Here is a 24,253-nt window from a genome sequence, read left to right as displayed (position 1 = left end):
ACAGAGTAGAGACCGTGCAGCTGTTTTGACCCTCACATGGGTCAGAAACTCACGATTAGACTTCACATGGACGGTTTTTCTTCGGATGGTTTTTCCGTAACGTGTTCTCTCGTCATTTCTCCTCTGCTCTGTTGACCTGTTGCTCACAGCGCCGCAGGAGCCGCATTTGTTCTCATGGCACTTTAGTATAAATAAACGTATTTAAAAAAAAATGTAAAATGAGTTGCTCGGGTGTTTAAGACTCGACGGTTAGCCCGAAAAGTTAAAATGTTTAAACATCGTGAGCCTGATTCTCGACATTGTATTTAGCAGCCAGTCAGCGCTGGATATTTTGGCTTCACGTGAGGCGAGGAGGTTTCAGCGTCCATTTTATATACAGTCTGTTTGGATCGAGAGAAGTTTGTGACGCGGCGGTGAGTCGGTGCTGAATCTGATATCCGCAGAAAGCTTCACTTAACGTTTAGAAAAAGTCGGCGCAGATCTTCGTGAGAACAGTCGTTTAATTTTCAGACGTTTCGAATTCAAAGTTCAGCTTTTCGTCGGCGCAGCAGGAGAACGACACAAACCTGTAAATACGCATTTTCTAGATATTTACCAACTTTGTGAGCGCCTCGATTTTGTAGAAGCTCCGAGAAGAGGTCTGCCCTTTTTAATTATGCAAATTCACAGAAAAAAAAAAAAAAGCCGATTCTCGACGTGGACGACGACAGACTCGTGGGCAGGAACGTTTTGTATTGTTTGTTTTTTTTTTAAAGCCATGTTTCTGATTTGACAAAGAGGAGGATTTCTGTTGCAGCTGTTTCACGACTTCACTGTACCATTCTTTGATTTGATTGGTCGTTGCCGGATGGTTTGTCGCGCTCTGTTTTCTCGCCACTTCACAGCTGTGCAACCATCAACACAGAGTTTGTTTTCTCTCTTTTTTTTTTATTTTTATGTGAAGACTGTTTTTTTGTTTTTTTTCTTTAGTTTTTTCTTTTCGTGCATGTTGAGATGACCTGGCTGGTTTTTATCCTCGTTTTTATCAGTTTGTATGAATTTGTGGATTTAAAAACAAAACACAAAAAAAAGGAGAAAAAAAAAAAAAAAAACTTTTGTTCAACCTGCAGAGTCAAATTTTGGTATATAATTTGATGTGTACAATAACTTGTGACATTATCAACAGACCTATTATAATACTTTACTAACATGTCAATCAAATATGTAACAGTCATGTACGTGTTCTTTTTTCTGTTCTGCAGTTTGTTAGCACGGCTGACGCTCAGGTTGCTCCCTGCTGTGTGGCCCGTCTTTTAAAGCTTCATAAACGCCGTCGTCTGATTGGCGGACCTTTTAATTTTTTTTTTTTTTTTTTACAGTTGTCGTTGGCTAATCTCTGAAGTTGTGCAATACTAAATTTCACCGCTTCTTCAGCTACACTTTTATTTATTTTTGAAGCAGAGGAGATTGAGCCAAAGACATTTTTAAAGGGATTTTTATTTTTATTTTTATTTTTTTCTCCAGAGCTGTTTGACTTGATCTCATCTCTGGAAGCGGAGTCTTTACTCTTTCTAATGAAGTCGATTTTAATTCATTTTCCGCCAGCGGATATCATCCTGTGAATCTTTTTCTTTACAGCCGCCTGTGTCGTCTCTACAGAGGCCACAGCGAACCCAGCGTGTGTGTGTGCGTGTGCGTGTGTGTGTGTGTGTGTGTGTGTGTGTGTGTGTCGGGCACACGTACAGGGAGCAACCTTTTGCCCAGCCGGTAGAGAGCACTGTGTTCAGCCTTCTATAAACGCCACATCTCTGCACCGTTCTCTGTTCGCTCTCCTCTGTTCCCCCCCCTCCCCCGCTGCTGTGAATCAATGGCACACCTGTTCTCCCAGTTCTCCCACCCCCATTGGTTCCTCCCTCGTGGGTACAAAAATAATGAATAGATCTGTTTTACTCTTCTTCATTTCAATTGGTGGTGGTTATAATAAAGGATTTAGACTGTGTTTCAAAGGTTTATTTTCTTTTTTTATTTGTTTCTCTATTAAAGTGTTTTTATTGAAACCGCTCGACTTCTCGCTTTTTGTCATCCTCTGAGTTCAACCGCATTCGATCGAGGAGCCTCCGAGCCTGAACAGAAAACATGAGCTGGGTCACTTCCTACAAGAATTTCAGTTTGAGCTTCATTCAATATCGGCTTAGTTTGAATAGGTGTGAAATAGTCTTTAGGTCCTTACAGAAATTATTAAAAGGAACAGAGAAAATCTGTCGTCTGTAGCAGTTTGTAAGTCTGTAAAAAAAATGTGACCAATGTCTGTCACGAGGGACCAATTTGATGAACCAATCACACGCCTCCCTGCTCGTTCTCTAACTCGAAGCGTCACTGATGACGAGGTTTAGTGAGTTTACTTAACGCTGAATGAGACGACGCAGTTTCCACACAATGAAGAGATGAGCTGAGGTCCGCTTCTGGAGCAACGGCACTGTGCGTGTAAGTGAGGGGGCGTGGCTTCAGAGCAAGCACAGAGGGGGGGAGGGGGTGTAGATGGAGCACTGAGGGAATGCTACTTTCAAAATCAGGCTAGTTTATAGGCATTACCTACCTTTCCTTTAAAGCATCCCCAATGAGCAAACTAATCAAGACCTCTAAAAGGATGAGACGTTCGATACTTTATTGATCCTGAGGGAATGTGAGGATTTATTAAAGATGGAACAGCAGTGCACAAAGACGGGAAGTCGATAGTTGAACGTGAGAAATGCTTTTAGAAAATGTTTGGATTTGATGCCGTCATGCTTCAAACTAAACGAGGAGAGACGAAAGTAGATTTAATTTGATTACAAAGACGGAGCACATATCAAACACAATCTAACCCTGTTTGTTTGTTTGTTTAACTTTCTTAAACTTCACTCGTTTCCTCGTCAAACAAAAAGTTAGCTTAAAAGAAGGTAACGCTCCCTGAACGAGCTCCGAGCTCAGTTTGTTAAACAGCAGCAGGTGAACACTTTCAAACTGTTAGAGATCTGAGATACACAGTCGGGTTTAAGTTAACCATCAATGACTGAAAGCTGTTTCTTTGTTTTTACCTGCTGTGCACGACTCCCCGACTCTTTGTTGAACATTAACCAGCTGCTTTATGTTTGTTCTTCTCCGCTCGGTTGAATTACACGTAGCATTGATATTCTCATATCATCGTGTAGGCCCCCCCCCCCCCCAGCCCGGTCGGGAGCAGTCCTCCTCAAATTATCTGGATATTCTCAGGAGTGTGTATGTGACTTCCTGTGCGTCTTCAGGCAGCCTCTAGTGGGCCCTCGGGGAACTGCAGGGTTTTGCACTCGCTTAGTCAAACCCTGCCAGGAGAGTCTCGCACTGACAACGTGAAGATTTACGGTGCAGCTTGTCCTGAATAAAACCGTCGAGCTGATGAGTGCCTGTAAATCGGACAAAACGCCGGCGTCCTTTACGACACATGATGTGTTTGGTGTTGTTGACACATGAAGGACAGCGGAGAGATTTTCATGCATCAGTTTGGGTTTGTGAAGTGAAAGTAAAAGGCCTTGTTCTTGCACCTGCTAGAACTGAACCTCTTCCAGCAAGACCAGTGCTGCAGACTGTGTGGGTGTTTAGCATTCAGCTTGCCACACACACACACACACACACACACACACTCTGTGCTGCCGCTTCGCTTCGAACCTTTCACTTATTCATGACGTTCTCACTGAACTGAGACAGCTTGAGTCTTAAAAATGTACAATTAGACGCTTGAACACATGTTGCTTTTCTCACTCATTTTAATTCTCTTGATTCCTTGAAAAACAAAAATCAACAGACAAACATTATATATGTACAACATATCATACATAAACATTAGAAGAAGAAATAAACTCCCTTACAGCGATTGTCGGGCCATGACTGCATGATTCTTCATACTCAAAATGTAAATTAACGTGAAGCGTATTGAGGTATGGAGAACTACGATGTGCATAATTCTTAACATTAAAGGGCGCCAAACCACACGAGACAAATCGAAGGAGCGTGATTGTTCATTCAGAATACGGCGAGTAAAGGCGGAGTCTGGCCTCGTTTCCACCTGGTTATTAACACGCATCGTTCATTAAGATCTGATCACTCTGACGACTCTGAAAGAAGGGCTGAGACTCGTGTGTGTGTGTGTGTGTGTGCTCGCTCATGTCACGTGTCCTGGGACCAGGGTAGGGCCGACTCGTCTCTGTCGCCATGGCGATGTTTGCATGCATGAGGTGACAGCTGCTGTCTGATTGAATATTTATCTTCTTTACGCTTTAAAATTCTTGTAGCATACCAAGCATGTAAAAAAACGTGCTCTACGATTAAAAGTGGGCGGCGTTTGAAAAATACACGACGTCTACGGGAGCCTCTAGCGGACATAAAGGTTATTCTTTTTTTAATGTAGGTGGATCCCGTGCGGAGTTGAGGAGAGCGAGGAGAGACGGTGACAACGTTCCTGTTACCATCGAGCGTGCGAGCGCTGCCAACATATTCACACGTGACCTCAACACGTTCGCGATCTGTAACGCTAATATTCATCATGATTGATCACAGCCTTTACTCTGATTAATCATGATTACGTTCTCTCTTTAGTTCTATCATTTTTTATAAAGGACACAAAGAAGATATAAAGAAGCTCCGATCTATTTTTTGTTTTTAAAAAAGGCCTCTTAAGTCGCGTTGGGAAACGCACGTCAATGCGAGATGTGCTTCTCCGAGCTGTCGATTTGTGATCAGGTAACCCAGGATGAAGTTTAAAGTCCCCATGAAATGGTAATCGATCTATCTGCTAATGTTCATTTATCTGTCAAAATAAAATCCACTTAAAATGACTCATCCTGCACTCAGGGGCATTTACGAATTTTGGACCAATTTAAAAGCTTTGTTTAAGTTTTATACCATGTTTGTTCCAATCCAATCAAATTGACCCTTACTTTATGTCCCGCCTTCCATCTTGTGGTTTGTTCTGCTTCAGGAGGAAATACATTAAGACACAGTAACATATTCTTGAAGATCCTTTTCATGGGGACTTTAATACCAGCTGTAAACACGGCCTCCGATAAAAGGCCCATGTTCAAGCTGCTCTAAATTTGAAGGTCGGTATGTTTCCCATCATGGCAATCACTCCACTTGATCCGGCTCGGCGTCCATGCACGTCTCCCACGGGTTCCTGGGCATCTGCGGCATGGAGAGGATCAGCAGGGCGAAGCCGGTGAGGAAGAGGAGCACGAAGCCGGCGCAGGCACAAGCGAAGGACCAGGCGTAGTAGTACTCAATCCAGATCGTGTCCTCGCTCTCGATCATGCGTTTGACTGACTGACGCATCACCTCCAGGGAGATGAAGGCGCAGAGACCTGGGAGGGAGAAACACGAGCCAACTGCAGAATCCATACTGGCAATGTTGCAAGCAACTCAAAATGATCATCGTCAACTGGACTCACCGGCAAATGCGAAAAACATGCCGGCAGGTTTGAGGAGGTAGTCTCGTCCTTTGCCTTTACCGGTGCATGAGCCCATCAGACACAGAGAGCCCAGGATCATGAAAGCCAGACTGAAGATGGAGATGGCTGCAGCTGAGATGTTGTACTCTGCAACGAAAGATAAGAGTGTTAAAGGAGCAATGTGAAGGTCTGGCCCCCTAGTGTTTAAAATGTGTACTGCAGTCTTGATTTAAATCATCACAGATAGCTGGCTCCGCCCCCTTCTTTCTAGGGTGGATGCTCACACAGCTCTGCATGTGATGGACACTGTAGCTTCAGTGTTTAGCCAGCTCTGCATGTTGGTGGACACTGTAGCTTCAGTGTTTAGCCAGCTCTGCATGTGGTGGACACTGTAGCTTCAGTGTTTAGCCAGCTCTGCATGTGGTGGACACTGTAGCTTCAGTGTTTAGCCAGCTCTGCATGGGTCTGTAAAGCTTTCTGCGTTCTAACCTCTCTCCATGTTTCAAAAGCATCTCCAACATTGATCCTAGTTTGAGCAGCTTTCTGCTGCTGGAGCTTATTAGAAACATGCAGAGGCTTTTTAGCTCGGGTACAATCACTTCTATCTGAAGCAGTTCCACTGCCCGCTTCCATCGCTGCAGCACCTGTTCACCTGATAACTGCTCTCATATCTGGCAAACCCAGGGGCGTCCAAAACGGCCATGTGTGGGCGCCTCTGAGCACAGAGGTGAAAACAAGCCTGAAGACTGTTTTTTTTTTTTAAGAAAGGCGTTACTCTACATAATGTGAGGACATATTTCATATCTGCTATATTCCATATGATATCTTTAACATTTGACGACGAGTAACTCTGCCGCTGTGTTCGCAGCTTCTGTGCAGTAGCTGGCTTGTCTTTTCATAGCGGAGAGGCGGACGGGATGCAGGCCGTTTGATCTGCCTCCTGTTCGCCTGTGAACCATGCCCTGAGGAAACACATTGCTGTGGGGGGGCAGAGCCTTCAGCTCCTGCTGGCTGCACCCTGAACAGTCTGTGCTCTTTACAGAGACTGAACATCTCTGGAGCTCGTGTTCTGAGCCTGAAACGCCGGAGTTTTAGAAAACACAAAGAGCCAGGTAGACTTCAAACGATCCCTGTGTTTCACTCACACAGGACTTACTTTACTGCACAGCTGAAGGGTTTCTCAGTGTTCAGAAAGAAAGACATGTAGAAGAATATCAAACCTGTGCACGGGAAGGAAAAAGGGCTTCATTCAGTTTGAGTTTAGAGTCCCAGTATCACAGAACGTTTTCTGATTATGTGGTGAAATTTAAACTTGTCTTTATAGAAAGTGTTCTTGGGTATGTTTATAATGTTCAACCCTACCAGATCATGGACATACTAACCATTGCATTCCTCATATGACTCAATATGAAATCAATACGCCTTCAGGTTGAGCTCTTCTTCTCCTTCTTTGTTTGCATAAACACAAGTTGACCGTATTGGTGTTTTCACACATGCACAAAACTCCAGAAAATCCTGCATGATCACAAAATTGCAAATCTTCATTCAGACTTTTTCCTGTCCGGCCCCCCCCAAGTCAAATTTCTGCAAGAAGTCAGGGAGAACGATCAAACCAGCACACGGGATCGCTTTGCTTCTGTAACGAAGCTGCTTCATGATTTTACATGTTTGCCTTTGAATCCAGCTACCGTGTGCCAGTAGTCAGTATAAATGTAATGGATGTGTTTTATGTCATTGAATGAAATACAGTCAATGAAGAAATGGAGACCACCAAGGTGGTAGAGGTGGTCTCAAGGAGCTGCCTGCCTTTTGTAGTTTCAGGTGTGCATGTGTAAACAGGAGTCATGTGGACTGTTGGTTTGGTCTCATTTGGTTTTAAGCTACTCAAAGAGGAAGATGTCACTTTAAACAAGAAATCTAAATCAAGTTTATGCCGATGTTTTCTTCAGTAAACATATTTAAACAAATGCCTGGTAACATTGTTTTTAGTACGGGCGAATTTTCTCAACTCATAATATTTTCTTTACGCTTCATTTATCTTTATCCTGGCGACTCCCTTATAGCGGATAAGAGGGTTACTGTATGGATGTTTGTGCAATGTGGTGACACAATGTACATCCACTGTGTTCATTCAAGCGTGTGCACCATTATGGTATCACCGGGTGAGTCACTCAAGAGTGAGTAACAACGAGAGGGGGCTCAGGACGCTTCTGCAATCATTACAGCTAACTTGTAATGTGTCTCTTCGAGGCTCGCCATCAGCTCTGGGAAGATGCATGTGTGTGTGTGTGTGTGTGTGTGTGTGTGTGGGTACTAGAGGTGGGGGAAGGGTACCCATGAATGCTTCCATTAGTCAGTGTTTAGGGTGCGGGGGTGTGCAGGACATCATGCGAAAGACTTTTCACATTTACACCCCAATAACTGAATCTGACAGTACTCCACATGTGCTCTGCTTACAGAGAAGGCCTGTCATACGACATGCGCCGGCCGGGCTCAGGGTGGTCGCAGCTGTACCAGGGTCACTGGAGGGAGGGAGGGGGGTGGGGATGGGAGGAATGGAAGGAACAAAGGCGTGGGTTTCTAACACGACCGCTTTCAGTGTTTATTGAGATTTGGTTTGACATGTCATGTTTAAAAAAGTAAAGTATGAAGCAGTGTACCCAGGCTGCTACCACCAACCCCTCCCCCGATTATCGTGTATAGTGTACTACCACCAATACATCTATTTTCACTACTACTACTGTAATCTATAAGCAGAAGAAGCAGAAGGAATATGTCCATAAAATAATAATAAATGGGGGGGGGGGGGGGGCAGCTCTCCAGCTATCAGACCAGTTTGCAGATCTGGTCCACACAGGGACTTGAACCAGCTCTGTTGAGCCGTGTGTGTGCTGAACCCTCGTCATGGTATCCCCTCCTCCCCGGCAGCAACGACAGGCTGTAAAAGGCCAAAATCTTCTGACATCATTTTAAACAACAAGAGATCTAAACACGTGCACACATTTTCAAACAGCTGATGATCCTGCAGCGCTAACGGGCTCTGTTTCGGCTCTCTGACTTTGGGAGGAGATGATGGATCCAGAGGTCTCGTACCCGGGATTTAATGACGTCCTGTACAGACGTTTGTCACTGTGCTCGGAGTTGAAATCCGCCTGCGGGGACAGTGCCGGCTGTGCTGCGGTTTGAAGTGACACATGAATGTAGAAAAAGTGAACCCAAAGAGAGGAGCAGGTCACACGGGGAACTGTGAGGCAGGCAGTTTGATGTTTGACTTCACACACACCGGGATGTCCTGATGTTTTAAAGGACGTTAAGCTCTGTGAATCATAATTCAATACGTGTGACTGGCGTCCAACAACAAGTGATGATGAAACTGAAAAACCTGCAACATGATCACAAAACAAAAGCAGCATCTGGACACCTCAAACGTACCTTTTTGTGTTTTATAGTCGAATATCTCTGCATCCTGCCCGGGAGTGAAGTGTCTGAAGTACGTGCAGTTCTCCACTGTGGAAAAAAACAAAACAGGAGAACATCAGATTTAGTCCAACAGTTCATGTTTTGTGTTTGGCCTTTAATCACGCACAAAGCTCTCCTGTCGTTTACAGCTCAGGTCACGCGCCCTGATGGTCGAGGCTGCTGCGTAAAGTCACCATCAGAAGCGACTGATCATTCACACACATTCGTACGCTGCCGATGAAGCAGCGGGAGCAAGTCGGGGTTCAACTGTCTCGCCCGAGGACTCATCGGACGTGCTGCTGCTGGAGCTGGGAATCGAACCTCCAACCATCCGGCTGAGAGACGACTGAATCCACCAATGAGTCACAACCGCCGCCGTGACGTGTAAATAAGCTGAACTGCAGAAAACCAAACCTGTGAGCTGGAGAGGAAAACAGACAAATGCTCTGCAGATGCTTGTTGTTGTGTCATATTATTTTATGATCCATAATCATTATGATTTATATTTATGATTTTATTTTCATATTCTTTTCAGTGTTGTACAGGAATATTAAAGACAACATGATAATGAGACAAACATGAACGAACAAATAAAACAACTACATTATGAAAGTTTGTGAGAGTTAGTGAATGATCAGCACACACACACACACACACACACACACACACACGCTTCTGCCCTGTCAGCTGCTCTCCACCTGCTGCTCTTTCCTCGGAGAGCCGGATACTTCTTCACCAGCTCACATTGTTTTTCTGAAAGCCTCTCACGTTACTGACACCAGCGAGGGGTTAATATGATGCCGTGCAGAGCCTGCTCTGACTGTCGGAGTTAAAATGCACACCGCAGACCTCACATTGAATTTCTGTTTACCAGACGAGGTGTTAAACCAGTGTGCTCAAAGATGGTGACAAATATTGATAGCATTTGACTTCTGTTATAAATAATGCATACGTGTTAAAAAGCAGACGATGTAAAGACGCGTGAGGCTTCCTGTAACATTCACTTAAAATCCACTTTAAGCTCAGGAGATCATATGGACGGAACATATATGTCACTTCATCTCGTGTGGAGTGCACATGGCTGATCCTGGTTATGCTGAGGTCTCCACGTTTCCTAATCCCCTCTCCTATAGTCTCACCAGGGAACATCAGTGCAATGCTTTCAGGCACATCTGCATGCTATCGGATCACGGCGAGAGGTCGGTGACATGCCGGGTGTGTACAACATAAATGTGCATCTTAAGGACAAGCTGATGGGCACGCCAGTCGGCTCTAAACACAAACAGTAATTTGATATAAATGAGCAGAAACAATATCTCTGGAAACCATTTTGGACGATGAAATCTTCACTAAAGAGGTGATCAACTTTTTATGCCACATCGTGTTGGCCCACATAGGAAAGAAATGTTTTTATGAATGAGGACAGGGACCGGCTATCGTGAACAAACATAAACACAGAGGTCTGTTGCTAGGCAACAAGCCTCACTAGTTTCACTGTAGAAAGCACAGACGGGTACGACAGAGGCTGTCAACTTAGTTGCACAGTTGAGCAACCCAACAGGGAGTGCCAGCGTCTCGGGCCTGTCCTACACAGACGCAGGCAAACGGGCATTTTTTTGGCTTTTTGTGCAATTTGATTGGTCGGTTTGTAATGCTGATTGTTGAATATGTTGGGGGAAAAAATACAATCGTTATCCAAACAGCTTCTTTCTCTTCTTTTAGATCATTTTGGGGAGAGACAGAAGAGTGGGTTGAGTCGGAGAGAGAGAGAGAGAGGTTAAAGGAGAGTCTCAGACTCAAACCCGGGCCGTCCACTTCCAGGACTGCAGCCTCTGTTCATTGGCTGCACAAACTAATTAAGAAGAACCCTAAATGTGTGTGTACGTGAATGAGTGGCGTGTAGTTCGACTGCAGCTGAATGTGTGGTCGAGACATCGTGTTGGTCTAAATCAAAGAACAGGCTGTTAGTTTGCTTTGTGAGCTGAAAGTAAGCCGCTGTAATACAACCTGCTTTGGCTAAATGTCAGCTCTATTGAAAAGCATCTGCTAGCTAGCAGGAGTTGTGTCCGATTCAAACGTGAAGGGAATCAGCGTTTCAGCCCTCCAGTCGTTTCACCAGATATCACCAGCACCTGCTGCAAAGAGATCAAGCCTCGGACCCGCTGCTGCACCGCTCACTATTCCCTCAAGTTGTCTGACCTTCACTCATTCCTACACTTGGAATATTCTCAAGTCCAGCCCTCTTTATTTCAGCTGCAGCCTCCTCTCATCGTGAGAGGATTTAAGGTCCTGGGTTGAAAAGTGTCCGAGCATCAAGCAGCCCAAACGGCTTCATGAATATGTCGACTTTTATTTACCTTTTTTTTTAAAGGGGAGCCACTCAGCACACAGGTCCAGGCTTTCTCACTCAGCTTTCAAATCTTTAACCTAATGGACAGAGGCTCCAGTTTGATGTTCATGCTAAAGCTAACTGTCAGCTAACGGCGGATTAACCAGCCGACAGTTTGCCTCATTCACAGGTTGTTTTAAATGTCAAGTTTTACAGGACTTGATTTACCGTATTTAAATTTAAAAAAAACACATCAATCATTTTGATAAAAGCTACAGTTAAAAAACCACAGAAGAAGAAGAGGAGGGATCTCACATTATTAACATGTTGGACTTGTTTGTTTTGCTGCATCCACAGGTAGTTTTCTCTCTTTTTTCAAACATATCTCGTGCCTCAGGCTTTTCAGGAAACCATCGTGAACCATTTTTAACAGCTACAACAATTTATAGAAAAATCTGTAGAGAGGAAGCCGGGCGCAGAGAGAGAAAGAATATATCGACCTCTGGTGTTTTTTTACTGATTCAACATATAGTCGGCCTACTTACAGCCTGCTCTGTTTTATGACTCTTGTTATGACTCGGGGAAGCCTAGAGAGCAACTCTTCTTCCTCGCTCTGTTCTTCCCTGAAGAGCAATCAGTCAGTGTGACAGAGATCAGGTGAGGACGCACGTCTGCACACTGTCATGTCACAGCTGCACCTTTTATAGCTCGTACAACCAAGACTGGACCAAACCTCTGAGTGAGTCTGGCTTTTTGTTTCGTCGGCTCCGTAAAGCTGCCGTGACCTTCCTGACACGAGACAACAACTGAAGTGAAGTGTAGTGAAGGGTCACCAGGAGGCACAAAGCTCTGTGTGGCAGTCTTACTAAAAATAAGATCCAACTTTAAACCTATGAAATGCTCATGTCTATAAACATACAGACGTCCCCTACATGAAGCCGATCCCTGCTGTGGCATGTCATCTGACCACCTATGAAGGCGAATAATACCAGCGGTGTAGTTTCTCTTCAGGGTCGGAGTAATTTGAGCGTCTGCGTGGGAGCTGTGAGTCTGAGGCAGGACGGTCCCGTGGGAGCAGTTTTTGGTGGTTTAGAGCGCCGACTCTGCCGGACTCTTCCAGGCGGCCCTGTCACTCACGGGAACGCTGCGCTGCGTGTGAACACTTGACCCTCGAAGCGTCCACCCAAGACAGCTGAGTATTTACGTGGCTTTTATTAATAACCACTATGACTGCTTGCTGAGCAGTTTGCACGTTATTAAAGAAAATAATAATACATTTTCTGCATCTTTAACGAGCGTGAATCAGTCATAACGGCTGAAATGTCTTTTGATTACAAAATTGGAGAGGATTAGATGATAGTTCATAAAAACTCAAATATAGGACGAACCTTTGGCTCCATTTTTGGCTCGGATGAAACTTTCTTTGTGCAAAAAAGTTTGCACTGGACACTAACCCTAACCCTTTTCTCGGAGACTATCTGCACTGTGTCAGTCGTGACCTACTCTCAGCTCATATTTTCCAAAAGAGCGTCTTAGGGTCTCCCACCTCCCGCGTTCTTAAAGGCCTGCTTTGCGTCAGAGGCTGACACGTCTCTGGAGACGTTCAGCTTTCATAAACAACAATGTTCCTGTCCTAATACAGCGATTGGTCAGGAGAGAGTCCTCGCAGATTAATGGAACATCTACTTTCTGTAAATCAAGGCGCCAAGATGGCCGTCACAAATCACTTGTGTGGTTGTAGGTCATTTGTTAGGAGGTTAAGTGACTGACTCGAGCTCTTTGCAACACATTCAACATGAAATCGTTTGGCTTGGCTTGAAATATAAAAATAAATACAAATACTGTTTTAAAGTTGGAAGTTGTGCTTGTGAAACTCTACTGTGTCAGCGTCTTGTTCCCAGCTGAATCTCATCACTAATCAACACAGCTGTCTTCCCTCGTCGGGATTATTCACTGTGTATTTGTGCTGTTTGTCTCAGTACCTTGTGTGAGTAGCAGTCAGCCTCTCTTCTCATTGAGCTTACAGCGACTGGTGAGGATTTGTACCTCTGCTTGCTTCTAGTAAACTTTTGTTGACCCCTCCTGATTCTTTGCGTTCTTTGTGGACGTTCTCGTTTCCGACAGTCGATTGTGTGCTTAGATTCAGAAATATATGAATGATCACTATAAACCACTGAATCTGGTGATGACTAGACTGTGTTCATGTCACAAGCGGCATCTTCCAGTCTTCAAAAATGAAGCTGATGTGGAAATGCAAGATCTTACAGTTCGTCGAGTGTCTGCTTGAGGCTGACTCAAGGAGCACAGGAAGTCAGCCAAAGACGTTTTTACTGCAGAAATGAACACGTTTATATCCTGGTTCATTAAAACAAACCGGTCTGATAAGTGGTTGTCATCACTTGAGCACACTGTATGGAGGGGAGGGGGGGGGGGGGGGGGGTGTTGTTGACCTGATCGACAGGTGGGCGAGTTGTAAGCTCCAGCTCTCAGCCTGTCGTTAGCTTGACTCAAAGTTAGACTGAGACAGCATTTCCAGCACGGTGGCTGCTGCCGATGAGACCCAGGAGCCCCCTGCAGGAGTCACTCAGACTTCATCCATTAATATTCACAGTCTATTAATTCCATACAGCTGACAATAATGGCTGCTGCCAAAAATGGAATCAACAATGGCCCAATGATCCCAACAGCATGCTTACAGTGGATGTACATTGCTGAATAGCTGTTGAGTGGCTATGTGGAGAAGGCTTTTGTAGCCCCTTTTAAAATGTTGATAGAGCATTCCTGTCAGCTGCATATGCTGACTGAAAACAGCAAACGAAAGCCCCAGAAGTATTTGTCACTTGTCTGTGCAATCTGATGAATTTCCAGCAGTTCAGAGTTGGCCCGAGGTGATTTTATATATTCAGCACATGCCTGCCATGCCTGCAAACCCTGATCCCCCCTCCGGCATCTCATCTGCTGCTGGAATGGCACCGCTGTGCAGACAGCGTCTGGGATTCCCCAAAGTCCAGCAGCCTCCATCCGTCTGGACATATTTTGGGACTTTTTCACAGCTTTCTAAGGTTGGACAAATTTGGTCTGAAAGTTTGGAGCTAACTTTAGATAAAGAGACACGCGCAGGGTCAAACACCAATCAACAGTCAGATAATGGTTTCTAGCCTAGCGGTCAACATGCCGGCACTCGGCAGGGGAGTGACTCTCACCACAAGTCAATGAGTCACAGTTAGTCACGAGGTGCTCGTCGCTGTTACATCCATCTTTATTCAAGCAGCTGCGAGTGCGGTTGTTGGGATAGAAAGTTTATCCTGTTCAGAGTTTACAGTCTGACGATGATCTCTGAGGACATCTAATCTTTGTGACTGATGTTTCACATTTTTCATGACTCAAAAGTTACTTTGAGATGAAAGTGTATGAAAGTAATGTAGAAATCATTTGAAGTAAACATCGCTCTCTGTTAATAGAACTTTCTCCCATTAAAGTTCACTGATATCTGGACCAAAAAATAAAGGGTCTTATGAGAGTTCCTTCTTGTGAGGAGTTTTGATTCAGGTCGATTTTGGCGCCGCCTGTAGACAAACATATTTATTTATCAGTTTATTTGTCAGGGACAATTCATCTAGACATTGTTACATTTAATTAAACCAATGTAATGTATATATAATGTATATATAGTATGTCTTCTATCATGTACATGTCCAAGTTGTGTTTTAGAAAAAAAGAAATCTCCTTGTGCTTTTTTAAACTCTCAAATGCGTCACTCACTTTGAATCTCTCGTAGAGACGTAAAAAAATATAACTTGTAAATCACTTAATTTGATCCCTAACTGCCCGGTGAAGGGTTTATAAAGTAATTGAAAATAGTAAACTAAAGTTCTCCTTCTTCAAAGATATTCAATAAGTAATCTATTACGTATAGGTTCTTGTATCGCTCCTATAAGTCTCTTCCCTGGCATTGCTCCGTGGCGTGTTTTGTATGAAGCGTCAGTTGTCTTACATACTGCATCTTTAAACGGGGAAGTGCTGCTCAGGGAAAGCATGCCGCCTTAGGGAACCTTGTGGTTTGTTTTTGGTTATCTCTGGTTGACGCCCTGATGTCATATGTGGTTTGTCTCTCTCTGTAAAGTTCACTGATACTTAAGGGATCCCTCAAGGCGTTGTCTTTGGCAGCATCCAACTTTTACAACAGGTTCAACCCAGGGAGAGGCAGTGGACACCCACTGGTCAACACCCAACTGACCAAAAGAAGACTTAAAGGTGCCTTAATATGGCCTTAAGTTTTAAATTTCAGTACCACTTTCAAAAGTGTAAATCCTTGAAAAATGTGGTATTTTATGGCTTTTAAATTATCAAAAATGACCAGCACACTGTTTAAAGGTCACAAATTACACAACATACATGTCATGTTTTTCCAACACACATTAGTCTGTCTATAAACCCCCCAATGATGAGAGAAGTCCATCCTCTCCGTCTTCTGCCTGCTCCACTTTTCAGAAAATGTGTGCTCAAACAGGCCGTTTGGAGATTTTCCCTTCATGACATCACAAAGGGCAGTAGCCCCTCCCCCAGGTGGGTGACACTCCCACAGCTAGGTGTTTGTTCTGCCCTCTGAGTCTGCCTTCTCACCGCAAACAATAGGACATGGAGCCAGAAAGCAGCGAGTACACCCGAGCCCTTCCAGAGAGGGGGCGTGGTCAGACACAGCTCATTTACATATTTAAAGCTACAGACACAGAAACAGCCTGTTCTGCTCTTTATAGGCCTGATCCAATGCAGGATCAGAGATTTACAACAACACACTTCACACAAGTTTTGGGGTGAATACGGGACTTTTAAATTACACAAATACATTTGCAACATTTCAGTACCAAACCATGGCCATGGAATCTGAATTGATCGTTATTGTTTTAAACGCTTCTGTACTTGTCAATACTACTGATTGAAATATCAGACATTATATCATTTAAAAACATGCATCATCAAAAAGTATGTCAAATATGGATAACCTTATTTCACTCAGATTAGATCTAACTTTAAATTTATGGAAGATTTTTTTCTGTCATATGGAAAAGCTAATCTTAGAAGCTTCATTTTTCAGAGCTTTGCACTGGATGTCATAGAGGTTTCTCACGGTCATAATCAATATTCGCACCACAGCTTCGGTCTAAATGTTTCAGCAGCACAGACAAACAGTGAAATGTGCCTTTCCTGAGGTAGGGTTAACTGTTGTTGTGCTCATAGGTTCTCTTACCTCCAGGTAGACTGATGGGTCCGCAGCCGTGCCCCGGTACATAGTTTTCTGAGCTGATGTAGATGTACTTCTTGCACAGCCTCCACAGGCCGAAGTGGGCCGCCTCGCAGGTCTCGTTGACTTTATCCACCTTCGGGCTGAGCACTGCCCAGTGGTCCGTCACCACCGCCGTGAACATGCAAGCCATACCCACCATCAGCACGAAGATGGCGATCTTTATCTTGGTGCGCTTGTGCATGTTTTCAGGTGTCGGGATTTCTTTTCAGTAAATATTCCTCTCCTGGGATTAGGAAATAAATCTATAAGGTTGGATTTTCTGCAGTGTGGACAAAGAGGTCTCTGTCCCAGGGGCTTTTCTCTTCAGTCACAGCAGCAGAGTCTCTTCTTGTTTCTAGTGTCTTCTCTCCCCTGTCGCAAATCTGTGCTTGTGGTTCGAAGGGAAAGGGGCCAGACTGCTCTGTCCTACTTTCTAGTCCCTTTTTCCCTACTCACTTCACTGTGAGTTGCTGCACAAGTGAGGGGCTGCAAGTTTAGACTTACAGCTGTTGAGGTAGATCAGAAAAGTTGATGACCAGACCAGCTGTCTGTCAGGCATGGTGGGCAATGGGCGTGGGGACTCCTGCATGTGTAAAGTGTTTTACTGTGAGTGGGGGGGATATTAAGAGGGGGGGTGGGGTGGTTGCTATAAATGTGACTAGTGAGTCAAGTTGTCAGGCTGTCTGCTTATCCGGTTACAGTACAGGGGATGGGGACGTGTAACACACCATAAGTAGTGGACTCACATAAACAGTGTCCCTTATGAAAACGTTCAAAATTAACTTATTTCTCAGACTTAAGAAAATAGTTTCCATCATCATAGTGGCTAAGACTTCCAGTCCATGTTTTACAAAGAGACCGCCTTGCTTTGGATTTGTCTTCGTAAACTATTTATAAGTCGAGAGTGGATGTGTTTATAAAGAGCAGCAGTAAGGCTCCAGCTGCCAGACAACAGTAAGGAACATCACTGCTTTCAATACTTCTCACGATGCTTCAGGTGAAGTTAAACATGATGTGTGATTGTTCCTCACTGAAAGCTGGAGCTATACTTACTTTTAACTCGATGGTGCATGATGGCTGACTCGCGCCCCCTGCGTCTGTCGGGATCATTGGCTGTGCACATCTTGCACACTGCATCGGGCACAGGATGCAGAGTGAACGTTAGGGGCAGCGTAGAGGCAGCGGGGGATGTGAGCGTTTATCCCAGCAGCAGAGACAACAGTGACAAGAAGACGAGCTGACAGAGCGAGCTCACGTTCATCTACATCTCTATGTAGCGTCATCGAGACGGACTTGCTAAGCTTAAGGCTCAGGATAAGTGTAAGATAATGGATCAATAGATGTCACTGCCACCAACGCACAGGGACAAGCATACCTGTTAAATAAGCTTTCGACAAATAAGTTACAATTTAGTTTAATCTGCAAAACTAAAGGACTGTTAGGTCGATGCATGGAGGGAAATGTTAGAGACACAGAGTGGAGACAGTGCTGACAGCGTGTTCTGTCCATCAGTCAGCATTGATCTTAACTGATCTGAGGATTCTTTGGGTTATTGATGCTGATATGATGTCAGATCAGATCTCAGCTTTAACATCCTGGTAACCTCCCTCTCTGCTGTGCCCCAACACGTGAAATCACAGAGCCAACAGGGACGTTCATGACGCAGATGGTTGTGTACATCAACGAGGGATTTAAAAAACAAGTATTTCTGCAGCCTCCTATATTATCTGCTTGGTGTCAAGTCCATTACATTTTTACTTTCCTTTGATAAAAGTCTCGTTAGTGGAGGAGCATCTCGTGATGAGGTGACAGCAGTGACACACTGCTGTTTAATTCCTCTGCAAAAAGAAATAGGTCACAAAACGGATAATGTGTGATGTAACATCAACATCTACAATGACATAAACCAGCATCGTCATCAATCTTTTTTTTTTAAACTTTTGGTACTTTTCTATACTTTATCATGTTTGCTTTAAAAAAAAAAAAAACAAGGTGCTGAAAAGTATCAACGTGTCAAACATTTTTACGACCCAGCCACCGCTGCCGTCCTCATCCATGCACGGTCCGCTCCGACCTCCACCTCAGCGGGGAGGAAGTGTGGGCAACAGAAACGTGAGGAATACAAAGTAAAAATCCTTCCTGTATCTTATCTCCCACTGTGCCGTTTGTCTTTTAGTAAGGTCTTCCACCTGCTTTTTGTGAAGCATCTCAAAAGAACAATTGTTATGGATTGGGGCTGATCAAATAACTATCGATCGATTGATAGACTGACTTTGTGCAAGCACTACTCTCCTCCATGCTCCATGTTTGTGCACATCGACTGTACTGACGATGGCCAAAGTCGAACACAGTCTTCATATTTCATTCAAGATTCTGAGTCAAAGTCAACCACTTGCTCTAAAAGCTGCTGCTTGACAAAAGGCAAGGCAGGCAACAGTAGGGGCCCAGAATGTGCACGTTTAAGGAGGCCCCATCAATGTTGTTGAGCGTTTTATTATTTCTGTGAAAACTGTGGCACTAAACGTAGCTGCTGGTGTCAGATTATTTTCTAACATGAGGGCGATCAGTGCTAGTTGGAGGACTTTAATACTTATACTTTCACTGCAAACCGCTAATGAGTTGCATGTGCAGCTGGTGCAGTGGTTGGGGCGGAGGTTGCTGGTTTGAATCCCCGTCTGACAGGAGCCTCTCTGTGTGGAGTCGGCATGTTCTCCCTTCGTTTTCCTCCCACAGTCCAAAGACGTGCTCGTTGAGTTACCTCTGCGATTGACTGGCGACCAGTCCAGAGTTCCCCTTCCCCTCGCCCAATGACGACCTCAAATGACCTCGAATGACCTTGAATGGGAAAAGCGGTAAAAGAAAATGGATGGATGGATACTGTAGGTTGTTTTAAACAAATCTGAGCTGTTAAATAAGTGGAGGAGGTAAATGAAAGAAATACTGTAGATTAAAGGAAAAAGTCTTGCTCTTCTCTTTGATAAACCCCCTCCTCAGAATCACAGTGGTACATCTCTGTTCCTCTCTTTTAAACGATAACCCACTTTAAGTGTCTTTATGAGAAAAGTGACCCACTTCCTCCAAGCTGGAGCACAGACAGCAGTGAAAGTCAAAGATGTCTCATTAGTATTAAAGGAATAACTGAAAAACCCGTTCTCAACACGTTGTTCAAAAAGCTTTGTAGTAGTTCCTCTCTCCAGATCCTTCGCCATTCACGATGTGAATAAATGAATTATAATAACTGTATTCCATCATTCGTGCATCTCCTGATTTATGCAAAGTTGTGAGTAATCACAATGATGACTTTTGTTTTGTGTTGTTTTACTCGTGTGTTAATGTTCCCTGGGTTGGTTTTCAGTGTTACCTTTTGTCATGGTGTTTCCCTTGTGGGGTTCTTAGTTCAGTCTTTATGTTGTAGTTCTGCTCTTGATTCCTGCCTCTGTCTTGATTACCCTGATCGTCCTCACCTGTGTCCTGTTGGTCTCACCTGTGTCCTGATCGTCTTCACCTGTGTCCTGTTGGTCTCACCTGTGTCCTGATCGTCCTCACCTGTGTCCTGTTGGTCTCACCTGTGTCCTGTTGGTATCACCTGTGTCCTGTTGGTCTCACCTGTGTCCTGTTGGTCTCACCTGTGTCCTGTTGGTCTCACCTGTGTTTGATGACCCTGTGTATTCAGTCTCTGTGCTTTTCCCCCTCGGTCTTACTTCATCATCGTTTGTACCTTTCTTTGTTGGATTTTGAAGAACTTTATTTTGGAAACTTAAAGAAGTAAGCCTGGTCCCTTTTGACTTTTTGTTTAAATAAATCACATTTTAATTCTACACTCGGGTCCTCCAAGTGTAGATCACATCTTATTTTAATCGTATTACCTGTACAAAGTTTTAAGAGACCTGAGATGTGCCCAATTATAATGCAGCCTATGAGCTCTGCACGGTAGACGTTGACGCAGGAAGAGGGTCGTTGCTGGCGTCTCAGAAATAATAAAGACGTCCAGAGTTATCAGGATGGACTCAGCTGGCGAGTGGTTGCTTTGTGTCTTCTTCTTCTTCTTTCTGCATTTTGGTAGATTTACAAGACAACTATTTGCATACAGTACTGCCACCTGTTGTATCAGACTGTGTACAAACTGTGTTTACTAATGTGAACGCAGGCCAGCGAGGGGGAGAGGGAAGGGCGTTTAAATGGTTAAATCTGCAATGATTGAGCTGATTTTGCTTTACGATAACTTCCTTAATGGATTCAAAACAAATATATTAGTTTTTCATTTTCTACCCATGCACATCTGCAGGAGCCTGGTATGTGACATTTGTCTTTTTACATGCACAGCTTTCTTCACCTAGCAAAGGTTTGGTGAAACTGTCATCCTAAACTGGTATATATGTGTCATCCGTGGATAGACAGCGGTCTGTCCAGCTTCCCTCTCACCCAACGTGAACTGTGATAGGCTGGAATAACTCTTCATACTCTGAAGTTTTACTATGAACTCTGAGGACACAGGGCACCACATTAAAAACACCCTTACTTGTTTCTTCGATGTGCTTGAACCAAATATCTTTACGACCCTCATGCCAGTCTATTCTGGTTTTATGAGAGATGCCTCCTAAATGCCTTGTAAGCCCAATTTATAGTCGGTGTATTCTAAGTTTTAAAGGGTTAAAGTTCATGTTAGGTGACGGATGGGAGCATACTCAAAGATATGTGTAAAGTCAGACTTAAAAGTTGAATTAAATGATGAAAAGTCTTTAAAGGGAAAGTCAGTAACTTTTTCAGAAAAAATAAAAAATCGACTTCTACAAAGCGAAGCTGCTCCATCGTCCCTTCTGGGCCTCCGTACATGTGTGGTGGTGAATGTGTCCTCTGACTGGATTTCACTGGATTGACTGGATTGTTTTATCTGACTTGGGACATTTCTGTGCGCAGAGCTGGTGTGATTCGTCCAGCCAATGGAGTCGGCTGTACAACTCTGTGATTGGATGTGATTCAAACCAATGAAAATGACGGGCGTGTGAACACATCGTAAAAGCAGGGAAAATATAATCTTAATGAGGCGAAACGTCAAGCGGATGAAACCCGATTAAAAATCGAAGGTGCAACTTTTGTTGACTCTTACCCCCTGATGCAGAGTCGGACTGCTTCCTGTTGGACAGGCAGGTGCCAAACACTGACAGTTAGCTTGTGCTAGCTTTGCTTGCAGTGCCGGTACAAGCAATAAACGTTGACGCTAAACCCGTGAAACGTGAATGTTAGCTTGTGGGGCTTCATTTTAATGTTGCATTGACAAGCTAGGAAGAACTATAAAGAAATGGTTACAAGTCTTACAGTTGTTTTAAAAATACATCAGTGGATAAAGTTGCTAACACTTGTTTTGGCCTTTTAAAATGATAATCTGTTAATAAGCTGGGTCTCATACCAACTGAGCTTCACCTGCATTTTCATCTGTTTCATTAAGTTAATAGTCAATCTGTAGTCAGTTAGAGATGTGTCAATAATAAATGACAGGACCCAGAACCAACCCCTGTGGTACACCTTTTGTTAATGGTAAAAACAATAATTGGGTAAGTTTTAATGTTTGCCACATTGACTCAATGAACGAGACACTTCATCAAATTAAACCACAGACTTCCTGAATAGACGGGAAAAGGTCACTTGTTTTGAAAGCTAAATGAATTAAAGCTCTGAGAAAGCAGCACGCTGTGTGTGTGTGTGTGTGTGTGTGTGTGTGTGTGTGTGTGTGTGTGTGGTGGCCTGAATGAGTTGATAGATTAGCAATCGACACTGAAGCCTCCATCAATGCAGCTCTCCTCACACCTTAACACCATTATTTTGAATGATGGCACTGAGAGAACGACTTGAAACCTCGTGGTCATCGGTTGGTTCAACCTCTGACCTCCAGTCCGAGTCCTCGGGGAGGCAGCTGGCCCTCTAAATGACTTCCAAAAGGAAGTTGATTAATTGTGTGGACACAACTGCAATTGAACCCTTTTGTTTGTTACTTATGCTGAATGATTATTGGGTGATTTTTTGGTCAACATGAACCATTGTTTTATAAAGTTTGTATGGGATTTATGTGCTTTTTATTGGTTATGCCAATTAAAGACTGAATCATTAAGGGTCCACAGATGGGTGGGTGTCACCAGTGTGAGAGTAATGATGTACAGGGACAGATAACAACCCTTCCTGTGAGTATGGAACTATTTGAGATGGACAATTAGACCCAGGCAAGTTAAGAGAGTCAGTAGCTTTGTGTCTGCGGAGACTGTGTCCTCTGGCTGGATTTTCATGTTTTGGTTGATGAGGGATGTTTCATACAAGCATCAAATACACCCGATGTAAATATGTTATGTTGTTGTTGTGAGCTCAGTTCTCGGCTCAAATATGTTTCACGCATGTGTTTTTTTTCCCCTGTGAATCCCTCCCTCTCCTAGTGCTCGCCCTGCCGACATATATGAAGAGAGACGGCCCCGCCCACTCAGAGAGTCGTACAACTACAGGAGGACCGTCAGACTCTCCAAACCAAATAAAACACCTTCTTAAAAAACCCAGTCAACTTTTAGGTGTGTATCGTCACTCTAAATTGATCACAGAATCTCGGTTTCAGTCTGCCGCACGCCGTCTCCCAGACAGCTGACTGGTGAAACAGAAAGAGGCGTGTCCTGAGAGAAAGTCACACTGTAAGACTTTAAGTTTAGACGAGCCTGGTTTCTGTGTGTCACACTGATGAAATGTTTCCTTTTTTGTCATTTTCAGATTCAAAAATCTGTCTGAAAATCTCAGTTATAATAATCTGTTATTGATTTATAAAGGCGTACAGTTCAAGACAGTTTGGATCAAGCTAATGTCAAGTCATTTTTCAAGGACTCATGTGGATGTCGCCTGTCCAGCTGTGTGAGGGGGACGTGACCCAAAAACAATCTACCTGACTGTTCATAGTCTGAGTCGACTGTGGAACCGGTTTGCTCTCAGGGATGAATAAAGTTTTCTATGTGTCGGTCTAATAAACCCAGTAAATGGCTTAAATGTTTAATTGGCATTAATGTATAATGTTCAATTCAACGTGAATGATCAATGAAGCAGTAAAGCGTTCATCTCGGTCCCTGAGATGATTAACTTTGGGATGCAGGATTCAGGGATTTTCTGTGGTAACAACATGTGGGTCCTCTGATGAGATTCTGCTTCTCCAATTTAAAGACGTTGCATAACAGCAGCAGCCTCAGCCAGCAGCTATTGGTCATGTGTTTTTATTTTCTTAGACTTCTGCTGTGTGAAAACCTCCTTTGCCAAAAGTTTACTGTCTGCAGCGTTTGATTGAAAGAAGTAAAAAAAATTTTTTTTAAAACAACGGGTTTCTTTAAGTTGCTGGTTGGATGTGCGTGAGAGTGACGGGGGCTGGAATCGACTTCTGCAGCTGCTGCCTGCTGTTATCTTTCATAAATCCTTACAGCATTGAGTGGAACACATTAATTATGCTTTCACATGTAGTGTTAATAACTGGCGCTGGAGCAAACTCTCTCCAGTGCAGGAATTGGAACAATTAGTAACTCTCATACTTACAGTACTGCCATTACTTCACGTCTCCTTCTTCCTGCGTCTGACTCCACCTTTAGTTTCAAAGCTCAACACAGACCGTTGTGTCAGAAGGATGTTTAACATGAGTCTGAGTTCGAGGACTGTTCAAGAGTTTTGTCTCTTAGAGTCAGTTTTACATTCTCACTGATACTTTTCTAAATTTGCTCATGCTGGATTTTT

The 24,253-nt window shown here is 43.8% G+C and overlaps 1 protein-coding gene across 1 annotated transcript; it reads right to left on the bottom strand.

Moving 5' to 3' along the window:
- Nucleotides 1-3,743: 3,743 nt before the first annotated feature.
- LOC306820733 (voltage-dependent calcium channel gamma-1 subunit-like) lies at nucleotides 3,744-17,033 on the bottom strand. Its single transcript, XM_079338675.1, has 4 exons — nucleotides 16,475-17,033; nucleotides 8,871-8,945; nucleotides 5,439-5,585; nucleotides 3,744-5,351 (listed from the first exon to the last, which is right to left on the bottom strand). Exons 1-4 carry the CDS (start codon nucleotides 16,710-16,712, stop codon nucleotides 5,119-5,121), a joined length of 693 nt encoding a protein of 230 aa, XP_079194801.1. The 5' UTR covers nucleotides 16,713-17,033; the 3' UTR covers nucleotides 3,744-5,118.
- Between the last annotated feature and the right edge of the window lie 7,220 nt (nucleotides 17,034-24,253).

The sequence above is a fragment of the Symphodus melops genome (genome assembly GCF_947650265.1).
Source record: "Symphodus melops genome assembly, chromosome: 2".
Lineage (NCBI taxonomy): Eukaryota > Metazoa > Chordata > Actinopteri > Labriformes > Labridae > Symphodus > Symphodus melops.
This window is presented reverse-complemented; position numbering and strand designations above follow the sequence as displayed.